This window comes from Primulina tabacum, chromosome 3 (assembly GCF_025594145.1).
Source record: "Primulina tabacum isolate GXHZ01 chromosome 3, ASM2559414v2, whole genome shotgun sequence".
In the NCBI taxonomy this organism is placed as follows: Eukaryota; Viridiplantae; Streptophyta; class Magnoliopsida; order Lamiales; family Gesneriaceae; genus Primulina; species Primulina tabacum.
The window spans coordinates 6100615-6124286 of record NC_134552.1 but is presented as its reverse complement, the minus strand read 5'-3'; the positions used below and the strand labels follow the sequence as shown (position 1 = coordinate 6124286).

At 37.3% G+C, this 23672-nt stretch overlaps 1 protein-coding gene across 1 annotated transcript; it reads right to left on the bottom strand.

The window, feature by feature from the left end:
- Nucleotides 1-8989: 8989 nt before the first annotated feature.
- On the bottom strand, nucleotides 8990-23468 carry LOC142538327 (OVARIAN TUMOR DOMAIN-containing deubiquitinating enzyme 7-like; the record flags this gene model as incomplete). Its single annotated transcript, XM_075643673.1, is given in 8 exon segments — nucleotides 8990-9117; nucleotides 20295-20444; nucleotides 20532-20616; nucleotides 21962-22023; nucleotides 22194-22343; nucleotides 23129-23178; nucleotides 23181-23203; nucleotides 23353-23468. Coding segments are annotated over 7 exon segments (612 nt in total), but the record flags the coding sequence as incomplete, so codon positions are not given.
- Between the last annotated feature and the right edge of the window lie 204 nt (nucleotides 23469-23672).

The following is a 23672-nucleotide window of genomic DNA, read 5'->3' as shown; positions in this document are numbered from 1 at the left end:
ACTTCCCAAATATAATGTCCTTGAGGTGTGGAAAAAGCTGTGAATTTCTTGCTTCCTTCCTCCATCCGAATCTGATAAAATCCGGACTTACAATCAAATTTAGATAATATCTTTGTATTTCGTATGCAACTGATTAGATGTTCTCTGCTTTGTATAAAATACCCATCAAACTCTAGAATTTTATTAATTTCTTGATAATTAATAACCAATCTGGGTTTTCCTCTCTTTATCTCACCATGGTTTCTTACCAGGAAACCTGGACTGCTATATGGTGACATACCTGCTTTGATTAAACCAAGGTCCAAATGTTCCTTGATTATAATCTGCATATCCCTTTGATCAATGATATTCATTGGGATATGTTTACAACGGACAAATTCATACTATTTGCCTTCCTTAATCTTAAGGCAAGCTTTGAGTTGATTTCTGTCCCACCATGCCAAGGGATCTTCGTTGTAATTTTCTTTGATCCTTTTCTTGACATCTTCTAATGATACCTTAGATTCAAACTCTACTTCATTTGTTTGTAGAGTTATCTTAAGGCATTCTATATCTTCTGGTTGGAGTACTTGATCTGCTTTTAACTGGAGCATTGTTTCTCCAAACCGTCTAGAATCCTTCATTTTTGGGTTCAGAAGTTGTCCTGAATCACCACGCTTGCTGCGAAACTGGATTGACAATTTTCTGTAAAATGCCTCTCTTAGTCTTTGGACTATGATTTTGTGATCACATGGTGTTGTGAACACTAATCTTCTAGTCTCATTTTCTTGAGTATAGTACTTGAACATCTGTAGGAAATTATTTCCTAACAATATGTCAGCTCCTGTATCATGAAAATAAATTGGTGGTGTCTTTACCTTGTACCAAGGTGTTTGTCCAGCACCGCCAATCATGATTTCTGTCATCTTAATCCCTTTACATAAGATTAAGATTTTTCTGGAAAAATCTCTTCCAGCAATCTTTGGTAACTCTTCTTCCAAATTATTTGGAAAAACACCTCTTTTTGCTGTACAGATTCCAGCACCTGAATCAATATAAGCAGCAAAGTATTCTGCCTTATATTGTTCATACAACATTCCTACTGGAATGTATATGGAAAATGGACTTGTGGTCATTGGATTTTCCACATCTTATCCTCTGCCATAAACTCCATTCCATACTCTAGACGTTTTCAAGGTTTATGTTCCTCGAGAAACTCTAGTCCAAGAATCAGTCGATTTGATTTTTTCTCTGGAATTCCTTGAATATGAACTTCTAATTCTCCGATATTAATCAGTCCTTGGTAAGTTCCTATCATAGGTTGTTCCAAATAGTATATTGAATTACAAGGAAATTGATTCATTTGCTTAGTAATATCAAATACTATTTCTATTTCCTTCCACCCTTCTGGGCATCTAAGTTTTTCAATTGTAGAAAAACTTTTCGGCTCCTGTTGGGTTTCTATGGCAGGCATTTTTCCCCCCACCTATAACTTGTAATTCTATCTCCTTGAAAAGATAGTCTTCTAGATTCCAATTTAAGACTTTGATTCCTTTGTAGAATCGGTTTGTCTTGTATTTGGATATCTGTTTCCTGTATTAAAGGAAACTCGATTCTTTCTGGATTAATTGCCTGAGCAACTTTTCCAAATGTCTCAGGGATTTCAATAAACTCATTTCTAATAAACAATTCAGAATGATGTGTATTAGATAGAGCATATGAAATTTGATAGGTAATAGAATATGGCCTATTACCTTCTTTCATCAGCCTTTTTTCCTTGAAGTTCTGATGCAATGTCAAGGCTCGGCTGAAATCTCAATCTGCCAGGTTGTAGGCTATCCTTGGATAGATTATTCCCACAATCTTTCCTGCACAGAGATTTCCTGAGATTGTTCCCAGTACTGAATCTTGTAGATTCCCCATTCTTTTATCGCATATAGCAATATCAATAGGTGAATCTATTCCTTCTTTGAAAATAGCCTTTATCATAATCTAGATTGCTCCAATATGAATCCAGGACATGGTCCTTGCTACTTCTATCTTGAGTTTTTGTAATTCCTCCTTAATTTCTTCAGAAGGAATCAACTGCATCTCCATTCTATTTCCTGTAAGTTCCATTGGGATTGCCATTTCCCTTCTGGAAACTTTATAGATTAGATGATGCTTTCTGTTTCTTACGCCAAGACTTCCTAAGAACTTTTCTACCTATCCTGCAGAGAATCCTTGATATCTCTATAGACTGGGGTTTTCTCTCATGATCCTTTGAACCATGTTATTGGATATCGTTGTCTGGCTAAAGAATCCAGACAGATCTTCATGTGTTTCGTATCCAGACAGATCTTCATGTGTTTCGTGTAGAAACACTTCGTCCTCAGTCAGATTCCGATTCAGTTCCATCGGATTCTTCTTGACTCAGAACTTCTTCTTCTTCATATATACTCTCATCTGAGGCAATGTCCTCAAATCGGTATACTTGAATAAAATCTTGGTAATAAACTGCTTCTTAATATCCGGGGTAGGATCGAAGCGTTTAATACCTCTTTTTTCATTTTCTGGACAGTTGGTCGAAATATGACCTCTTGCTCCACATGTCCAGCAATTGCAATCCTTGAAACTTTCATTAGCCCGAGTATGAGCTCTTCTGAAAGTTTTCTTCGCAGGTGTTCTTCCTGTGCTTCGAGATGTATTCGATGCTTGGGATGATATTCTACTTCTTGATGGTCCACTTCTTTGTCCAGATTTATAAGATCTGGCTTTCTGTCTAGACCATATAGTTCTTGGCTTCCAAGAACTTATTCCACTTCTAGCATAAGGATGAGTCCTAAAACTTTTCCTCTTATGCTTCTGTGGTTTACTTCCAATAATTGTTGGAAGATCATTTTTTTTACAACACAGAGGAGTTCTTTTGTTGATACCCCTTAAGCGTTTGTAATTCTTTTGTAATGCTGTCATATGGCACCATTCTGCCAATTTTCCTTTAAGGAAAGAGGCTCTTCTTGCCAACGTATCTGGATTAGCAGGTACGTATTCCCTTATGAGCATTTCTCTCCAAGGGCTTGGCATTTTTGCGAAGAAAAGCTGCATAGCTATATATTCTTCGACTCCTGAATTCCATCGATATTTAGTGAATAACATAATGTATTCATCCACTAAACATATATCATGTAATTCAAGACTATACAGAGCCTGATTATATTTCTTCCTCTTCTCTGTATCCTGACTATTAAAATAGTCTACCCCTATAAATTGTGCTTTAAATAGGGTAGCCATTTTTCCGGCTATCTCGCACAGAGATTCTCCGGCTAGGACTGACTCTTTCATTTCTAATGAAGTCATGTCCCAAGCAATTTTCACTGATCCCATTAGACTCATTTCTAAAAGTTTAATGAATCCTTCTTTGTTGAGATCAAGTGTTCCTGCTGCGATTCTCATAGCAGATGTCCAGTCATCTATATGATCTTCTCTGTTTTTAAAATCTAATACATCAAGGTTAAGCATAACCCCGTAAGGATGTATCGGATCTAAAACAGTCTTCCCATAGGGTGTTTGGTGCAAGAAAATTTGATTTCTCCTTTTCCTTGTTCCCGCTGGGTGTGAACCTCCACCAGTATGGAAATCAGATTGAGATTCTCTCATGTTAACATTCTGAGATCCCACACTTTCCCTTGGTGGTTCCTGAGTTGATGACCAGGTTATAGCAGGTATTTCACCTCCTGCTGTATTCATCTTTAGATCTACAACTTTGAGATTTGCGAAAGTTTCCACAAGCTCTTGCAGATCCTCCAGACCAATCCTTTCTAAAGTTGTCATCAGATCAATTTCTTTTCTGAGACATATTTAATTAGATTGATCATCTTTTCTTCTTCAGTCAAAGGTTTCGACACCACTATGGCTTTTCCTTGTTGGTGTAACAAGGGTTCAGTACCAAATGATGGTGGTAACCAACCTCCTGAAGTTCTTTTACTAGAACTTGGTTGTTGTTCTAGTTTCTGAATTCTTGTTTGAATATCCTTTAATATTCCAAGAATTTCTTCCTGGGTTTTAAGGATTTTTTCAACTCGTTGGGGTACAAAGTATAGCATGTTGCCATAATTTTGTACTGTTTTCTGGATTTCTCTAAGATCTAAAGAGAGCTTAGAGGATTCTGGTTCTATCTCCAGAAACTTATTTGCTTGAATCATAAGTTTACCTGAGGGTGCGGTTGCTTCCCTTTCTGCTTCTGATATCTAACAATAGTTAGATTAACTTGTGTATATTCCAAAATATTGGAATAAATCTTGTAAATTATTTTTCTCGAACCTAAGTTCGGGCTCACAATTTTTTCGAAATTCTCCTTCTCTTACAATTAGTTACTATTAAAAATAAAATTTGTGTTTGAAATAAATCAACCTTAGGCTCTGATATCATTTGTGTACAGTGCCTCAACTCAAGCTCCACCTTTTGCATCAGGAGATGAGGGATCATGTGATCAATCACGAGGTGACACCCACAAAGATACCTATCAGTTTGCTAACCTTCAACCCTTTATAAAAGCTAAAGGTTATCCCCTACGGAGAGTCGTGCTTCGTGTCAGATCACACGATAGAGGCTCGGGGCTTTTTATAAGCTCTGATACCATTTTGAAAGCGCGGAGGATCAGTTAAACTTAAAATAGGAATAAAGGTATTTTTGTCCATTTTAAGGTATTAGGGAGTTTAAAGAAGGTTTTTGATGTGTAGGGAGTTTGGGTAAAGTTGAGTTTGAGTTTGGGGATTTATGAGCAATTTATCCTTATTTCAATTGGTCATAAAATCTTTATAATACCCTTGTACATAAATGTATAGTAAAAAAATATCAGTGATAATTTAATACGAAATTTATTCATTAATTGCTGAGTTTGCCAGCCTCTTCTTTAAATACATGTCAGCGGAAGTCGGTAAGGAAATTTGCTTTTTAGATTGAAATTACCACTAACATTAATAACATTGCTAACTTGTTCAAGAAGGAAATAAACCTATAAATTAATCGGATCACACCTTAAGCATACATGTACAACCACATAAATTAATCGAGAGGAAGAAAAAAATACACATCTCTCGGTTTCGGTACTCAATTCGAGATTTATGATAGCATGAAACATGGTGATTAAACTGTTATAATAGTTATTAATTTTCAGTTTTTTCTCGAACGAGGTCAGAACTTCATGTCCGAAATATGACATAGGAAGGATGAATATTTATATATATATATATATATATATTATGTATGTATCCAGATTTTTTTTTATGATGATGTTAGGTTATAAAACTAATACGTGTTTCATCCTAAAAACTTGCCTATTGAGTGATGTAAATTCATGGGTCCATAAGCTACTTAGTATTCGACGAGAGACAATTATAACGTTACCGATCCCTTGATGATTTTAACATACATTTCAGTGTCCATTTCATACACTTTAATTAAACTTATAATACTTTTTTACATAATTATCGACATTGATCCAATAATAGCTTTTTTCTATGTTGTTCTTTCCGCTATATCGATCGACTCTCAACCAACATTAAGGTATAAACTCGAGTTTTTCCATCCCAAAAAAACTTGCATATTGAGTTATACTTAACCTCATGAATTATAAGGCACTCTTTACTATATATTCGAAGGACAATTATAACATACTACGAGCAATTTGACAAGGACTTTACCAGCTTCAAGAAAATGGAAGACAGATTAGATAGGTGTAGGGATCAAGTGAAGGAAGTGATCTATAATTTCCCTTTTTTTTTACTTGCTTAAATTTTCTCCTCCATACGTTTTTTTATTTCAATGTTTTCTATGTTTGGGAAGGTTGAAAAAAGAAAATGGAGAAATATAGATAGGGTTAATTTAGTGGTGGCCACGATAAGTATCAATCTAGCATCTCCAGCCATTCGTTCCCCCTAAGGTGGTATTCTTAAACCAAAAGGTTAGGTAATGAATTATGACATAAACGAATAAATTTTAACGATAATTATTTATTTTTGGTGTGATAAATTAAAACAATCTATGATTTAATTTTTAATCATTTTTTAGCAAAATTAATATCTCCATCAGATCTTATTTGTATATTTATGATGAAGGGAAATAATTATATTTATAATTTTATTGCATTTTTTTTTAAAATATATACAGCGGGGTGAGGATTGTATTAAATCGATTTTTCAGACGCAGAATTAGGTTAACTGAAATTATAAAAAAGACTAAACTTGAATGGAAATAAGAGATGAACACGACTTTCCAATTAGGCACCAACAATTATGACATTTTAATTAGCGAGCTCTGTCAACTTTAATTAATCACTGGAGGAGACAATGACATAAAGTTGTTAATAATTCACACGCAACTTTAATTAAATCAACCAATATTAATTGCACTATTTTTCAGCATTTTGTTTCCATTCAGTTTCTTGCCTCATTAAATTTAATCTGATGAATACAATGAAGACTATGTTCAGTGGTAGGCCACACTCAAAATTCCCAAAAAAAAGTGCGAAAAAATATTGAATTTTAACAGTAGAAGCAAAAAGTTCACTTTGTTTAATTCTCTACTTTAATCTAAATATTTTTTTAATCAATAACATGAATTCACAAATCAAAATTGAGTACTACAAGGTACTAAGTTTACAAACAATTTAGTATTACGAGGCATCGAAATGAAATTTGATTTCAACTTAAAAGTTGGACATTTGGATGCTATTTTTACACCATTTTTGCCTTGTAAAAACTATGACAAGATGGTTTTGCTGGTTAAATTCAGTTTATCCAATTCTTTGCCAAAATTAGGTGTTCTTTAATTGATCCTATATTTGCCAATTCTTACGATACATGTTAATATGTCAAATCAATCTTATCTTTGCACATACATCTTCTTGTGACTTGATGTGGAATGCATCAGTGCTCCCATTGCAAGGTAGTCCTGGTGTCATTTCATGCTCGGGGAAAAAAGTAACCTTGAAGCATCAACCTTTGCTCATGTCCTTGATCACCTTTTACATATTCTTTCTTCCTTTTTTGAATGAATTTATGAAAATATTATTTTTAAACTTGTACTTACTTGTCTATTTCCATCTCAAAACTCTAAATAGTAGATGTGGTAGGACTTATGTAAGATCAACCGATTATTGTTGTGCAGAAAATTATATGACATGATAACAATATAACTAATGTGTTTTCAATTGTATAACACAATCACAATATTTTGTTGATCATCGAATGCTCTCACGAATTGCACCAACTTGTGCTATATAAACACATGAACTTTGTTCTTGATACAAAATTTTAGGATCGAGTGCTTGATATATTAAACGCTACAAGTTACGGTAATAATTCAGAGCATTTAAAACACAGACAAGCTTCCAGAATATGAAATATACACTACTTTTAGAATTTTAATAAATTGGCAAATATATTAACCTAAGAATGTAAGACTTTACATTGACAACAGCAATCTATTACAAAACCAACAGTTGATATATGCATTGATGCATAGAGTATGAGTTCTATTCATCTCTACTTCTAAAGCCATACAACCCAATTCAAATGACCAAACATCTTAGCCGACAAAAAGGGGAAAAACATATAGTTAACTTTAAACTATTTATACATTGAACTCAAATTATGACCCAAATTTTGGTGAAAGGAAATAAAGTATGCAATGACATTATTCAATCCTTTTCTGATTGGTAGCTGATTTAGAAATTCAGCGGCCTTTTACCGCATTCCTTTTTATTTTTTTTCCCAGCCTTCGAAAGAATAATATAAACATGTGTCCTTTGACATACAAATGCCCTCTGAACCGCAGTTGGCTATGAGTTGCAAATTCAGTTTCCTGCATAAAGTGGTTCACATTTATTCTCAAATCGACGTATATACTGACAAAGAAAGAGAGAGGAGTGATAAATAATATGGCAAACTGCTAAACCCAAAACTAAAAAACACTTTATTGCTTCTAATTTTATTTTAGGGCTGATGAGAAACGGGTTCGGGATGAGTTACGAGTATGTGAGTGTGCTAATATAACAAAGATATCAAAGGCTATGTTTCTGCACTTCATGGTTTTGTTCTCTATGACCAAGCTAAGCAAAGGTTATCATGAAAGGCACCTGTGGTAAAATCATCAATGACAAATAAATTTTCATAACCAAATGCAATTTTAGACGCCTAGACAAAGGAAAAACATTTGAAAATCCTCAAATGAAACAGCTAAAAATGTTCCTTATCCAGCCCATGCAACAGAAATGTCCCAAACACAATGCAGTTCTACTACATTAACGAAAGCTGGATGCAGCAGCTAACCTTTTCGACCCGGCTTTCTGTCTTTCTAACTCTTCCTATGTTCATCACTTTGGTTACTGTCAAGGTAACAGCACCATGTAAGTTGAGAGCAAATTACCATGCTAGGACTACCACTGGCAACTATTTCAAATCCATATTCGTTTTAGTTTTTAAAAGAGCTTATCGTACAGCCTAATAAAATATTTCAGACTGTGGCAAAAACCAAAGGGGCAAATAAAACGATTTCAATGATGAAAAATAGCACAGAATTGTTGCTAAACAGGTTGCAGTTGATAGCGACTGAAAATTTGAAATGAATTTGCAATTGTTGATTTGAAATCATTACACCTTAATCCTTCCATTCATGCATATGGTTTAGGGATTGAGGTTAGAATTGCATTCCAAATTCCCCTTGGTTAGGACTTTAATTGTTAGACATCTTAGAAACTTCAGAAATAAGAACTGTACATATACTTTAGTATGGCGTGGAACAAAGTTATTTAAGGTCATTGATTAAGAGGCCTACACAGGAAATCTGCCAGAAGATTTCCCCGCGACAGATCTGCAACTTGGCTTGTATTTCTTTTTCGAACCATATAGACAGGCCTTATTTTTTTAATTTTTTCTGCAAACAGAAAAAAATGGAAAATCATCTTGAAAAGTGTGGAAATACAAAAAATTTATGCTATAAATAGTAACTGTCCAGCTTATGCAAGAGAAACCTTTCCATTAGCACGTGTGCTGTTCACATTGCAAACTCTTTCCACATCATTGCTAGATAAATCATGTTCAAGTGCCTTGGGTTCAACCCTTAGTTCATGCAGTCCATGGTTCATATCCTGTTGTTCATCTAAAAATCCTCAAAAATATTAATATGGAAATCAAGTAAATTTGCTACAAACAAAACAGAAAACATTCAATGAAGAGGATTAAGAAGAACACTAAAAATCATCGAAACAAAGCTTCATAACAGAGAGCCAATGATTAACGAAAAATAGCGGAATACATTGAATTTGACTGGTAGAATTATTGGTTTTTCATATCATATATCTCTGGTTCTAGTTATATACTCATATCGGCAGATCACGTGCAAATTTAGAAAAGGAAAAAAATAGCAAACAATATTTACGAAATTAGAGAATTTCATCAGAAGAAGAACAAACGAAATGTATTAACCATGGGTGCACCAATGATATGATTCTAATTTAAGTGAGAAAAACTAAGATTTAGGAGCTTCAACTACTTGACAATGAAGATATGGGAAACAGGGTTAGTTAAATAGGAACATCCATTCCTTGATAATATGACAATTTTCAGCAGATAAACTTTCAACACAGCAGTTTCAGACAGGATATCTTGTCAACTCAACGAAGAAGAATTTCTACGGTTGCAAACTCCATCCACTTTATGATTGAACAAGCAACAACTAATAAGTAGCAGATCGAGAAATAAATGAAAGTGTAAATCAAAAAGTGGCTGAGAGAAATATAAGCAACTAAATCCCAACCCACTCAGGAATAATGTCATGCTAGTTCGTCTCTGGCAGCAGTTAAAGAACTTCGAATTGAAATGTAGGCAGAATAGCTACATAAAATCTTAGATTGATTCTGTTAGTATAGAAATTGAATTAACAATATCCCTAGTTTTAAGGGTTCATTATTTTCCTTCTTCACTCAGTTTCCTCTAAATATAGAACTGAGAATTGCATATCCTGTTAATTATTAATCGGTAAAAATAAAACATATTAATTGTCCCTTCTCTTAGCTTTTATGATACCAGAAGTTTTAAAGGCTAAAAAGCAAGTTGAGAAAGACAAATGTCTGGAATACAAACTTCACCATCACCTCTCCAATTATTCCGCTGCATTAATTTAGAACTCTTCCACACCTCTGCAAATTACAACCTAAAAGCTGAAAGGTAAAAACTAACTTCAATGGTCACATTCACCTTCAACGGTGATTCACGGCATGGACAAAACCGGCTATTTGGACGGATCAATTCCTAAAGCACAACCGAGTGATTTCTAATGCCGAATATGGGATATTGAAAACTCGACGGTGATGGCTTGGCTGATTCACTCGATAAAGGATAATATTGGAGATATATGTATTCTATCCTACCGTGAAGGAGATTGGGACAAATAGCATTAGCCTATTCTAAATTTGAGAATTCTTCTCAAATATTTGATTGATGGAATAAAGCACATAAACTCAAGCAAGGGGAGTTCGATGTCGCACATTTCTTTATGCACCGAAAAAATTACACTGAATTCGATTTGTTTAACACATGCCAAGACTGACCTATCTTACATTTCTTGGGTGACTCAAAACTCTATTGTTCTAGCGTGGTTGGTGAACTCGATGGAACCTGCCATCAGTCGCCGTTACTTGTGGTTCACAACAGCAAAAGAAGTTTGGGATGCTGCTAGAAAGATGTATTCTGATCTTGGGAATGCCTCTCAGATGTTCGATATTAGGTCTAATTTGAAAGACATGAAACAAGGCTCACGCTCTGTCACACAGTACTTCCCAACCTCCAAGATTTATGGCAAGAGCTGGGCTTATTCTTCGAAGACAACGCAACCTGTTCTGCTTGTAGTGTCGAACTCCAAGGGCACGTCGCGAAGGAAAGGGTGTTCGATTTCCTTGCTGGACTCAACCGCGAACTCGATGATGTCTGTGGGAGAATTGTTGTCCGGGACCTCTTCCCATCCCCGGATGATGCATTTGCAGAGGTCCATCACGAAGAAATGAGGCGCGAGGTGATGCTACAGCATGATCTGCCACTAGCCGTATCGGTTCCTGAAGCATCTGCCTTGGCTTTGGGAAATCATTCCAGTCGGGGACAGCGGCAAGGTAAAAGGCCTTGGTGTGATCATTGCCATCATTCAGGCAAAGACAAATGCTGGGAAATTGTTGGTAAGCCAGCTAATTGGCAGCCGATGAAGAAGCAAGATGGCCGAAGTTTCCAGGTTCAATCTGTTGAAGAGCAGCCCACCACCTTTAGCACTTCGGCGCCCTTCACTAAGGACTAGTTTGAGCAGATTGGACAATACTGCAAGCTTTTGCGTGAAACATCTCTTAATAACTCATCCAGCCCTCCAGTCGGATCTTGTTCCTTGACACAGTCAGGTATACTCCACTCCGTCTTTCAATCTTCATTACACCATCATGGATTATTGATTATGGCGCTTTTGATCAAATGACTGGCGACTCGACTTTTCCACTCCTATACTCCATGTACTAATCGGGTTATTGTCAAGATTGTTGATGGTTACCTCACTAGTGTTGCTGGATATGGCAATATTAAAGTTTCAGAGGGAATTATCTTAAAAAATGTTTTTCATGTTTCTTCCTTGTATTGTAACCTAATCTCTGTCAGCAAACTCACTCATAACAATAAGTGTGTTGCTAATTTCTTGTTCGTTTTGTGTCAATTCCAGGACCTGCTATCGGGGAGGATGATTGGATGCGTGAAGCTTCACAATGGCCTTTATTTCCTTGAGCATTCTTCGTCTTCGCAACGACATTCTTTGGTTTCAAGTGTCGAGTCTAGTCATGTTTCAAACTTTCAAGAAATAATGTCACAACACTTTAGATTGGGTCACCTTAGTTTTCTTATTTAGCTCGGTTGTTTCCTCCACTATTTCAGAATAATAAAGATTTCATATTGTTTCAATATGAAATTTGTGAACTTGCCAAGCATGCTCGTGTTTCTTTTTCCCCAAAGCCATACACACCACTCCCCCATTTTCTCTCATTCATAGTGATATATGGGGACCATCACAAATTCCCAATTGCACTGGAAAAAATGGTTTCTCACTTTCATTGATGATCACACAAGACTTACTTGGGTCTACCTCCTCCAACATAAGTATGATACATCAACTACTTTAAAAAAAATTCACAACATGATTAAGACTCAGTTTCAAATCCATATACGTGGTTTTAGAACAGACATCGGTAAAGAATTCTTCAATACCATTCTTGGTTCTTATCAACAGCACCATGAGATTGTACACCAAAGTTCCTGTGTCAATACTCCTAAACAAATTGGAGTATTGGAAAGGAAAAATCGTCACATATTAGAAGTTGCCCGTGCTGTCGTGTTTACAATGAATGTGCCTAAATTCCTATGGGGGGATGCAGTCCTTATAGCTGCCTATTTAATCAATCGTCTGTCTAGTCGTCCACTAAATTTCTGCACACCTATTTCCTTGTTAACTTATCTATTTCCTCACATCCGTGCTTCCCCTAATCTTCCGCTTAAGACCTTTGGGTGTACTGCTTTCGTACACATTCATGACCACCTCTGAAGTAAACTGGATCCAAGGGCAGTTAAGACAGTGTTTTTGGGGTAATTTCCTGCTCATAATGGGTATTGTTTCTATTGTCCTCGTACAAAAAAATGCTTTATATCTCGTGACGTCATCTTCTTTGAGAATAATCCATATCTTTCCCCATCTACGCTTCAGGGGGAGAACTTGGAAAGAGAAGCTTGTTGGGATACAACACCTACTCTCGTCCTCAGCCCAGACATCACATCCTCTTTCTGTTCACTCATATCATTCCTCAAACAAATGAATCTACCTCTCCGGTAGTATCTAAATCAGGGGGAGACTCAACACCTCAACCAAAATTTGTCTACTCAAGGCGAAGATCTCGAGTTATTAAAGAAAATGTGATTCCCAATCACAACCAAGAAGACGAACCAATAGTAAATCCTCAGTCAGGTACTACTCTTGATCTTGATGTCCCCATAGCTATTAAGAAAGATGCTAGAACTTGCACTCATCATCCCATTTCCAAATATGTCTCATATTCAAATCTTTCTCTGTCATTGCATACTTTTAATTCAAAAATGTCTATTGAGATTATTCCCAGGTCAGTTCATGAAGCACTAGAAATTCCCGAGTAGAAAGTTGTAGTGCTAGAGGAAATGCGTGCTTTGAAACAGAACAACACCTGGAGGTTGGTAGAGTTACCATATGGCAAGAACACATTAGGATGCAAACGGGTATTCACTGTATAATATAGGGCAGATGGCTCAATCGAACGACACAAAGCACACTTGGTTGCCAAAGGCTACACTCAAACTTATGGTATTGATTACACTGAAACTTTTGCAACAGTTGCTAAGCTCAATATTGTGAGGATTCTTTTGTCACTAGCTGCTAACCTTGATTGGCCTTTATAACAACTGCACATAAAAAATGGTGATCTTGAGGAGGAAGTTTACATGAGCCACCACCTGGTTTTGAAGACAAAGTGGGAAAGCAGGTGGTATGCAAACTCAACAAATCACTTTAGGGACTGAAATAGTCTTCACGTACACGGTTTGATAGATTTCTAGAGTCATCAAGAAGTTAGGATAGTCAGGGACAAGCCGACCATACATTGTTCGTCAAACATTCTGAGAAAGGAAAGATCACTATTATCATTGTATATGTAGATGACATCATTTTAACTGAAGATTATAGTCAAGAGATGAGAGGAGTTAAGAGTATGATCATAAAAGAGTTATGAGGTTAAAGAACTTGGAAGTTTGAGATATTTCTTGGGAATAGAGACCGCTAGGAGCCGAAAGGGCATTTCAGTTTCCCAAAGAAAATACACATTGGACCTATTAGAAGAGACATGCATGTTGGGGTGTAAGCCAAATAAGACACCAATCGAGCTGGGAAACAAACAAAAAATGTTTGAAGGTAAACCAGTGGATGTAGGGAGATATCAATGTCTCATCGAGAAACTTATCTACCTCTTACATACTCGACCTGACATTGCATTTTCAGTAAGTCTAGGAAACCAATATATGCACTCACCATGTCAAGGTCATCTTGATGCAGTCTACAAAATTCTCAGATAGTTGAAACAAACTCCAAGCTGAGGTTTGTTCTTCGCAAAGAATGGTGATCGAATAATGAGTACATTTACAAATGCTGATTGGGTTGGTTCTATTTCTGATAGGAAGAGAACATCGAGATACTGTATAGTGGTATGGGGAAATCTAGTGACATAGCGGAGCAAGAAACAGTCAGTTGTTGCCAAGAGCAGCGCAGAAGCCGAATATAGAGCCATGACACATGGAGTCTGTGAGCTTGTCTGGATTAAGAGAGTACTAAAAGAACTAAAAATCGAATGAAAGGATCCTATGCAGCTCTATTGTGACAAGAAGTCAACTATCAATATAGCTCATAACCCAGTTCATCACGACATTACCGAACAGGTGGAAGTAGATTGACATTTTATAAAGGACAAGTTAGATGAAGGGATTATTAGCATTCAATACATACTACATCCAATCAACTTGTTGATCTACTTATAAAAGGATTGTCAGAACACGACCATGAGTTTCTTGTCAACAAGCTCGGCCTTATCAACATATATTGCCAAACATGAGGGGGAGTTTAAATAAATATAGGATAATATTTGTTGTGTTTAAATTTTGCAAAATTAGATAAGATGATAATTTTTTCTTATTTTTTGGAATTAGTTAAATTGTTGTAATCTATATAATGAGATTAGTGTGATGAAATAATAATTGAGATTTTCTTCTTAGATTTAAACTTTCTAAAATCAAAACCGTCTTATCCAATGCAACCTAAGGGATGTGTTATTTTCCTTCTACCCTTAGTTTCCCTATATATGTTTGAGAATATTGTGTGTGTATTAATTAATATTCAGTTTGAAGCAAAGAACCTAATAAGAAAAAAAACCAGAGCAAAGTGAAGATAACCTTGACAGGTTAAATACTCGGCAAACATATAAAGCAAGCACACAAACAATAAAAAGGACACTCAGCAAAGGAATTGTAAAACACACTAACAGGCCATTACCGTAAGGACTATCTACAACTAAATCAGCAAACATGTGATCTCCAGATTCTTGTTCTGCAGTATGCACTTTGGCTACAATGTCACCACCCACATCTAAAGCCTAGAATGATATCAACGTAATTAGGAAAACTATTCGCAACTCCCCTGTTTCAGTAGACCAGCACCCAAATGAAGAAGAAACATTGAGCTTTTTAGCCAATACATTTGTTTTCTTCACCACTTTCAATTTTGGGGGTTTGGTTGGTGTGCCAATCAATGCACGGAAGTGGTGAAGAATTTGATAAAGTGAATTCTTGAATTTTATTAATGTCAAACAGAGTATAAATACAAGGAGCAGAGATCAGAAAATATCCTCAAACTAGGAAATAAAACAGAATCAAATCCTCAAACTAGGAAACAGAATAAAATCAGAAACAAAAGAAAACTAAATCTAGGATCCTAATATTAATAAAAAAGGAAACTAAATATTACGTATATCTCTCTTAACTTTTAATAATTCGACACTCTCCCTCAAGTTGGGACGTAAATGTCATACGTTCCCAACTTGTTGCATATTTCATCAAAGTTAGGACCAATCAAAGCTTTGGTCAAGATATCCGCAAGTTGTTCACGAGTTGGAGTATACCGCAGTAATACTTCGGTACTCTTAATCTTCTCAGCAATAAAGTGACGATCGATTTCGACATGCTTAGTACGGTCATGATGAACAGGGTCTTTAGCAATGCTAATCGCAAGCTTGATTATCGCACTTGAGGATCACAGACTCATGGTACGGCATCTTCAATTCGGCATCATTCTTCTAATCCTATATCCCTTCACACGTGGCTAAGGACAACGCCCGAAACTCATCTTCAGCACTGCTTCTTGACACAACGGGTTGCTTCTTGCTCCTCCAAGTCACCAAATTTCCCCATACGAAGGACATTAACCCGTAGTAGATCTTCGGTCAATACGACTTCCTGCCCAATCAGCATCTGAAAACATAATGATGTTACGATCATCATGTTTCTGAAATAAAATCCCCTTTCCGGGGAGACTTCTTCATATACCGAAGTATGCGGTAGACTGCATCCATGTGGCATTGCTTCGGATTATGCATGAACTGACTTACGTAGCTAACCGCGAAGCCAATGTCCGATCGTGTGTGCGACAGGTAGATCAATCGTCCCACCAACCGTTGTTTCTCGACGGGATCTTCTTCGGGTATACCTTCGGCCTCTCGAGTCGATATCATTGGTGTGCTTGCAGGTTTACAACCGAGCATCCCAATATCGCTAAGTAGATCGAGTACATGTTTTCGCTGAGAAACGGATATGCCCTTCTTTGAACGGGTAATTTCCATACCTAGAAAGTACCGGAGAGGTCCCAAATCCTTCACCTCAAACGTCCGAGCCAACGTAGCTTTGATACTACTGATTTCCTCTTCATCATCTCCTCTTAATATAATGTCATCCACATACACAATAAGAATGGCAATTCTATTATCTTGAGAATGTTTAACAAAGAGCGTATGATCTGTTTGGCATTGGACAAACCCCTGGTCTTTAACCACCGTGGAAAACTTTCCAAATCCACACTCTCGGCGATTGTTTAAGACCGTAGATGGACATATGCAGTCTGCACACTTGATTCCTTGGTTCATTCGGAACCACTAAACCGGCGGGAACTTCCATATACACTTCTTCCTCTAGGTCCCCATTAAGAAATGCATTCTTAATGTCCAATTGCTGCAATTTCCAGTCGAGATTCGCTGCTAAAATGAGGAGGATCCGGACAGTATTGAGTTTCGCAACCGGCGCAAATGTCTCTTCATAATCGATCCCATAAGACTAAGTAAACCCACGAGCCACTAATCAAGCTTTCAATCTCTCAACACTCCCATCATCGTTAAACTTCACCGTAAAAATTCATTTACAACTCACCGCTCTTTTACCCGGAGGCAATTCGGTAATCGACCACGTACCATTCTTTTCTAGAGACGTGAGTTCGGATTTCATTGCTTCAGTCCAACCCGGATGCAGAAGTGCTTCATGTATGGTATTCGGAATGTAGATATTATCCAGCTTCGTGACATATGCTAGGTAGGACTGGGAGAAACGTCCGTAGGAGACCCACCTATCAATCGGATGGTTAGTGCATGTACGAGTACCTTTCTGTAGAGCTATAGGCAAGTCTTCCAGATTCTGATTCTAAGGGGCTGGAGTCGGAGTGCTTAGTGTAGTTGTCTCCGGAATTGGGATCAGTGTAGTGGTATCTTTAGCGGCAAGTGTAGGATGTGCTGGAGCTTCACACTCCCCCTGACCTCGTCACCACTGACCACGCGTATAGACTTGGAGGTTTGGCGAGGTGGGTGGACTAACATGGGTTTCGGTAGCTGGTGAGTTCGGGTTCGATGGGACAGTAGGTGTAGTTGACTCGGGTGGTTCGGGATCAAGAAGGATTTTACAAAACGGGACTTCGATTGTAGGTTGTTTCTCCCCTTGAAGTACAGTTTTGGTATAATAAGGAGTATCCTCAAATAAGTTAACATCCATAGTTGTGAATGTTTTTCGAGAGACGGGGCAGTAACATTTGTATCCCTTTTTGTTAGAGGAATACCCGATGAATACACACTTGGTAGCCCGAGGATCAAGCTTAATACGGGAATGAGGGTAGATGTGAACGAAAGCTGTGCAACCAAATATTTTTGGTGGGAGATGAGATGATAATGTATTAATATGTGGGAAACTGGACGATAGGGTTTGAAAAGGGGTGACATACCGCAAGACCCGGGACGGGAGCCGATTGATAAGATAGGCAGCGGTCAAAACAGCCTCTCCCCACATGTATTTCGGCACATTCATGGAGAATAGGAGGGAACGTGCGACCTCTAAAAGGTGACGGTTTTTTCTTTCGGCAATCCCGTTTTGTTGCGGTGTGTCGACGCAAGAGCTGATTTGGACAATGCCCTGCTTGGTGAAATAGGATCCTAAGGTGGTGTTGAAGTACTCACGGGCATTATCAGACTTGAGAACCCGAATACGGGTATTGAATTGTGTTTGGATCATAGTGTTAAAGGTTGGAAATATATGGGCGAGATCATATTTGTCCTTCATAAGAAAGACCCATGTAAGGCGGGTATGATCGTCGATGAAGGTGACGAACCACCGGGCTCCATTTATATTGGGTATCCGAGATGCGCCCCAAATGTCACTGTGGATGAGTGAAAATGGTTGAGAAGGTTTGTATGGGATAGGATTATATGAGACCCGAGTGTGTTTTGCAAGTTGACAGATATCACAATGAAAAAACCTCGACTTTTTATTAACGAATAAATTCGGATACAATTTTTCAAGATAAAAGAAACTTGGATGACCTAACTGAAAGTGTAAGCGCATAACATCACTTCCAGACTCTATATGAAAACCAAAACTAGAATTTGAACAGGAATGAGAGCGAGACTCGAGGTTGGATAGACTTGTATTGAGGAGATAGAGGCCTGAGCACATCCTAGCACTGCCAATCGTCTTCATCGATCCCAACTCCTGGAAAAAACATACATTATTGGAAAAATTAGCCGAGCACTGTTCATCGGTTGTCAATTTACTAATGGACAATAAATTGCATCCAAAGAAGGAATATGCAGCACATATTTAAGAGTAAGGTCGGAGGAAATCTGTACAGATCCGAAAGTACAGATCCGAAACCAGCAATCCGGGTCTTAGTGCCATCCGCAATCCGAACATGGAGAGAGTCGGTATTGGGTTGGTATGTTGTAAAGAGATTCCGGTTGCCGGTCATATGGTCGGAGGCACCCGAGTCGACAATCCAAGAGCACGAGAACTGTTGAGCGGAAATTAGAGCAAGAACTTCTGTACCTTTGGTAGCGTAAAGGCTGGTGGATTTAGATCCAGTAGCATATTGCGCTAAGGTTGCATACATGATTTGTTGCAGTGCTTCAATCTGTTGCGGAGAGAATGGACTGTCGTTGGACTGGTCGCCTGAGGGCTGAACTGAGGGGCCACGGTTGGGCTTGGCAGTCGGAGGACGGGAGGATTTCCAATCAGAAGGTTTGCCATGGAAAACCCAGCAAGTGTTCTTCGTGTGCCCTGGTTTGGAACAGTGCTCACATGTTGGCCGTGACTTACGCCTCTCTTGTTGAGTTGCTCCAGTAGCACCGAGTGAAGACCCGAGGAGGGCAGAACAATCAACCGAGGTAGAAGGTGGGCCCATCATGACCTTCTTGCGGCTTTCTTCGCGGCGAATCTCAGCAAAAGCTTCTCGAAGACCCAAGAATGGCTTGGCACTCATTACTCTGCCTCGAACATCATCTAGTTCTTTGTTGAGACCGAGTAGAAACTTGAAGGTGCGCTTCTGCTCCACAATCTTGCGATAGCGTTGACCATCTTCCGGACACTTCCAAGCGTGGATTTCAAAAACATCAAGTTGCTGCCATTGTTTGTTGAGGGCATTATAGTACTGGGTGACACTGAGTTCTCCCCGCCGGAGGTCGTGAAGGGCTGATTCAATAGCCGACAGTTCCGAGGTGTTATCGGAACTTGAATACGTCTCACGGACTGCCTCCCAAACATCTTTAGCAGTCTCGTAGAGAAGGAAATTCTCACCTACTTCCAAACTCATTGAATTGATGAGCCATGACATGATTAAGTGATTCTCCGTCTTCCACTTCTTATAGCCGACATCAGTCTTTGCTGGGGCTTCAATTTCTCCGGTGAGGTACTCTTCTTTGCCGCATCCACAGATGAACATTCTTACTGATTGGGACCCATTGCATGTAGTTCGGACCTGTAAGGCGGTGAGGAGTGATAAGGAGAGAGTTATTGGAAGGGTTGGGATTCGACTCAAGTATATCGGATTTTTCCTCCGAAGAGGTTCCTGTGGCGAGACCGTGTTTTACCATGGTCGCTCTGATACCATGAAGAATTTGATAAACTGAATTCTTGAATTTTATTAATGTCAAACATAGTATAAATACAAGGAGCAGAGATCAGGAAATATCCTCAAACTAGGAAATAAAACAGAATCAAATCCTCAAACTAGGAAACAGAATAAAATCAGAAACAAAATAAAACTAAATCTAGGATCCTAATCTTAATAAAAAAGGAAACTAAATATTACGTATATCTCTCTTAACTTTTAATAATTCGACAAGTGGGAGTGTTGTAAACTTTTCAACTACTTGAAATAATCACCTGCTCTGCTTTTGTTGAATCTTCTCATAGTCTTCTAGCATTTACCATATTATCGGATTTCTCCTGTAAAAAATTCTCACCACGTTCCTTTCCCGGAACTGTGCAAATTACATATGCTTTATTAGATTTTGCTGAAAGATCTGTGTCATCCTTTATGGGAAAACTAGAAATTATCAGAATCTATTGTCGAAAGTACTATACATTGGATAATGACATCCTAAGAGCAATATAGGTCACCTCAATAAATAAGGGCCTAGCTGATCCAGAGCAAGTGTCCTCCTTTAAATGCACGATATTATAATGCTCTCCATCATGATAAGAACTACAAGAATTATAAAACAAGTCAAAGGAAGAAAACTCAGTATCCTCAATAGGAAGAATGGGAGGAGCTCATTCTTCGGTATTTTCCTAGGAGAACAAATACAAAATTCCACTGGCACTCTTAACTCACTATTTTTGTCACCGACATGGTTCCAATCTATAAAGGACTTAGATTCTGACTCCAAATAAAATAAAGTGAGGTTGATACCATGCTAATCCAGGTGAAATTCAATATAAAGTTCAAATTTTTAACATTGTTTTAGCATATATGTTCTTTATTTCCCTTCAGTTTCCTAGATGAATTCTACTGTGACTAACTTCTTCCGTTGTACTCTACCAAAAATAACACCAAATTTAGCATTTCAATGCCCAAACTACACTAAAAATGTTATGTGTAATGTCATAACAGAAATACAACAAAAGTTAATAAAATTAAGCATATTTTCTAGCATCATTTATTCCAACAACCAACACGTGGATCATGGAAACAAATTAGGAACTTCAGTCAATAGCCTATAAGTGGAGATATTTCTAAGAGAACATAAAATGGAAGAAAAAAATGCAACTTCATTATTTTACCTGCATTATCATAGTCTCAAGGATTATCAAGTATTTAAATTATTTTCTTTCATAGAAGTGGATATATTTAGCCCATTCAAGGTCCTGACTAACTTCATTTGCACGTGAGTGTTTTGAAAATTCTACTACTGCATCCTATGAGTTTTGAAACTGAACTGTAAGAGAGCATAATCGAGCTAAACATCTCCTCATCAATGAAAGGCACATCAATATCCTCCATGCAGTGAAAGCAAAAATTTAAAAACTAGAGCAACGACAAGAACAAGTTACACTTCAGGAATATTGCTGCATGGTTGTTATCCATTCATTGTATTTGTAAGTTGTGGTCTGAACAATCATTGATGATTTTAATCACAGTCATGGCTCGATACAAGTTAAACATGTCTGCATAGCCTATAACCAGCTCAGGAAGTCAACAATACCTAAAATTCAAGTAACTACACATTAATGATCTTCATTTCCCAGCTGAGATTTCCAGACGGTTACAGATATCATTATGGTTATCAACAAAGATCCAAAGACTTACAGGGGTTTATTTTTTTGGGTATTTTTTTGTGTAATTAGGGATCACGCAATGGTACTTGAGAAGATTAACAACAGAAGAACCATATCCATTATTACACGACAAAAAATCGTAACAAACAATACAGGACAAAAAGACCAAAAAAACAAATAACAGACCTCTAATATAAAAACTTGTTATTACAAGAATGTAAGTATGCCAACAATTAAAGACAACTAAATTCTGAAATTTTTGTAGTACTCACAGGTGAATTTGTGGAGCTTCATGTACATCAAAATTTTGAGCATACAAACGAGGTGACCTATGCTGTACAAATAAGGTGTGGAAATTGATAATTATTCCAAACACTACAAAACATTTCCACGGTATAAATTGACAGTGGAAAGACATTGATGCTGTCCATGATTCAAGCTTGGAAAAGTTTAAAATCATGGAAGAGTGTAAAAGTAATGATCTGGAAAGAATAATTAACACACTCTATGAATGCATATGTTACAATGAGTGGCGAGAGAAGCTGCTTGCAACTCCACATGTCCTGCCCAATTGCCTTCCTGTCCCATGGACCGACAATATTCATCAAATGGAACTTCATCTTCAACAAAGGGCTCAAACATTTCACGATTGTTCTGCCAAGTGTAACTCATGGATCAGTATTTCTTGAGATTAATCCCTTTTGATTTTTGTAGTACAATAAATGAAGCAGAAACTTGAACGAAACACTTGCCCATAAACATGGCATTTCACATTTGGATTTGAGTAAGAAAATGATGTGACAATCTGTAATGTCACTTTGATTTGGTTCCAAAACAAATATCAATGTAAATAGTTATGCAACACAATAAAGAAGCCTAAACTGGGTGGACACCCGTTGACGATTAGAAGAGTAATCTACATTGTGATAAAGCTTGCCTCCCTCCAGCCCTCACATATCTTACAAAAAGACGCAAGCTTTTACTCTTCGCTACTGCTGCTTCCTTTTCAAGTGATCTAGGAGATCGAGACATTCATCTTATTCTACAATTAACTAAAGATTCACAAAAAATTGTTTTGAAATTTACTTTGTTAAAAAATAAGATGCAACTACTTTCAGCTTTCGGGTCTAACTGAGACAAAAGATCTCGATCAACTATTACATTTAACCCCCACAAGAGCCATGGAAGCCATGATTAAAGCAACTCAAGTTGTAAATGCCCTTGACGCCGTCATAGCACAATAACAGTATCTATGGTAATTCTTAACAAATAAAGATAAGATAACAAACTAGGAGTATCTATGGTAATTATTAACAAATAAAGATGAGATAACAAACTAGGAAACTCATTCATCATTCATCATACTTGTGACCTCTTATAAATACTGCAAATTATCTTCATCCAATGTTAGACTGAAACAGGATGTCTCGAAAATACACCTTAATAAATCGAACTACCATATTTCGATACTTCTCATGCTTGTCCTCATTCCTTCCAACTGATCAGCCAATGCCCTGCAACGAACAACGGTCAGGTGATCAAAATCACCGCACATTAATTAATCCAGGAATATATACTCCATAATTCACACGCTTCATCAATTCATGAGCACATGCACAATAATTACACAAAGAATAACGTATGCTAAAAAATCAATTGATGCCTGAAGAAACAATTACCATCTGGAGTAACCTGAATGATTTTCAAACCCAAAACATCAAGCTCAGCCCGCAATTCAGATATATCCCTTTCTCTTCCACGTCTTTTCCTCTGATCGCAAATTCAAACAAAATCAAAATAGAAGCTTAGACGAGATTAATTCAATTATTAATTGCAATTAAATGGGAAAAATCAAGGGTCCCATAACTTACATTGGGTAGCTTAGCTTATTAGAATTGATTTTTTTATGCTTTCCTTCAGCCATTGTCACTTAATTTGCGATGTGATTCAGAACAAAGAATTTAGGTCAATAAATTTTGGGGC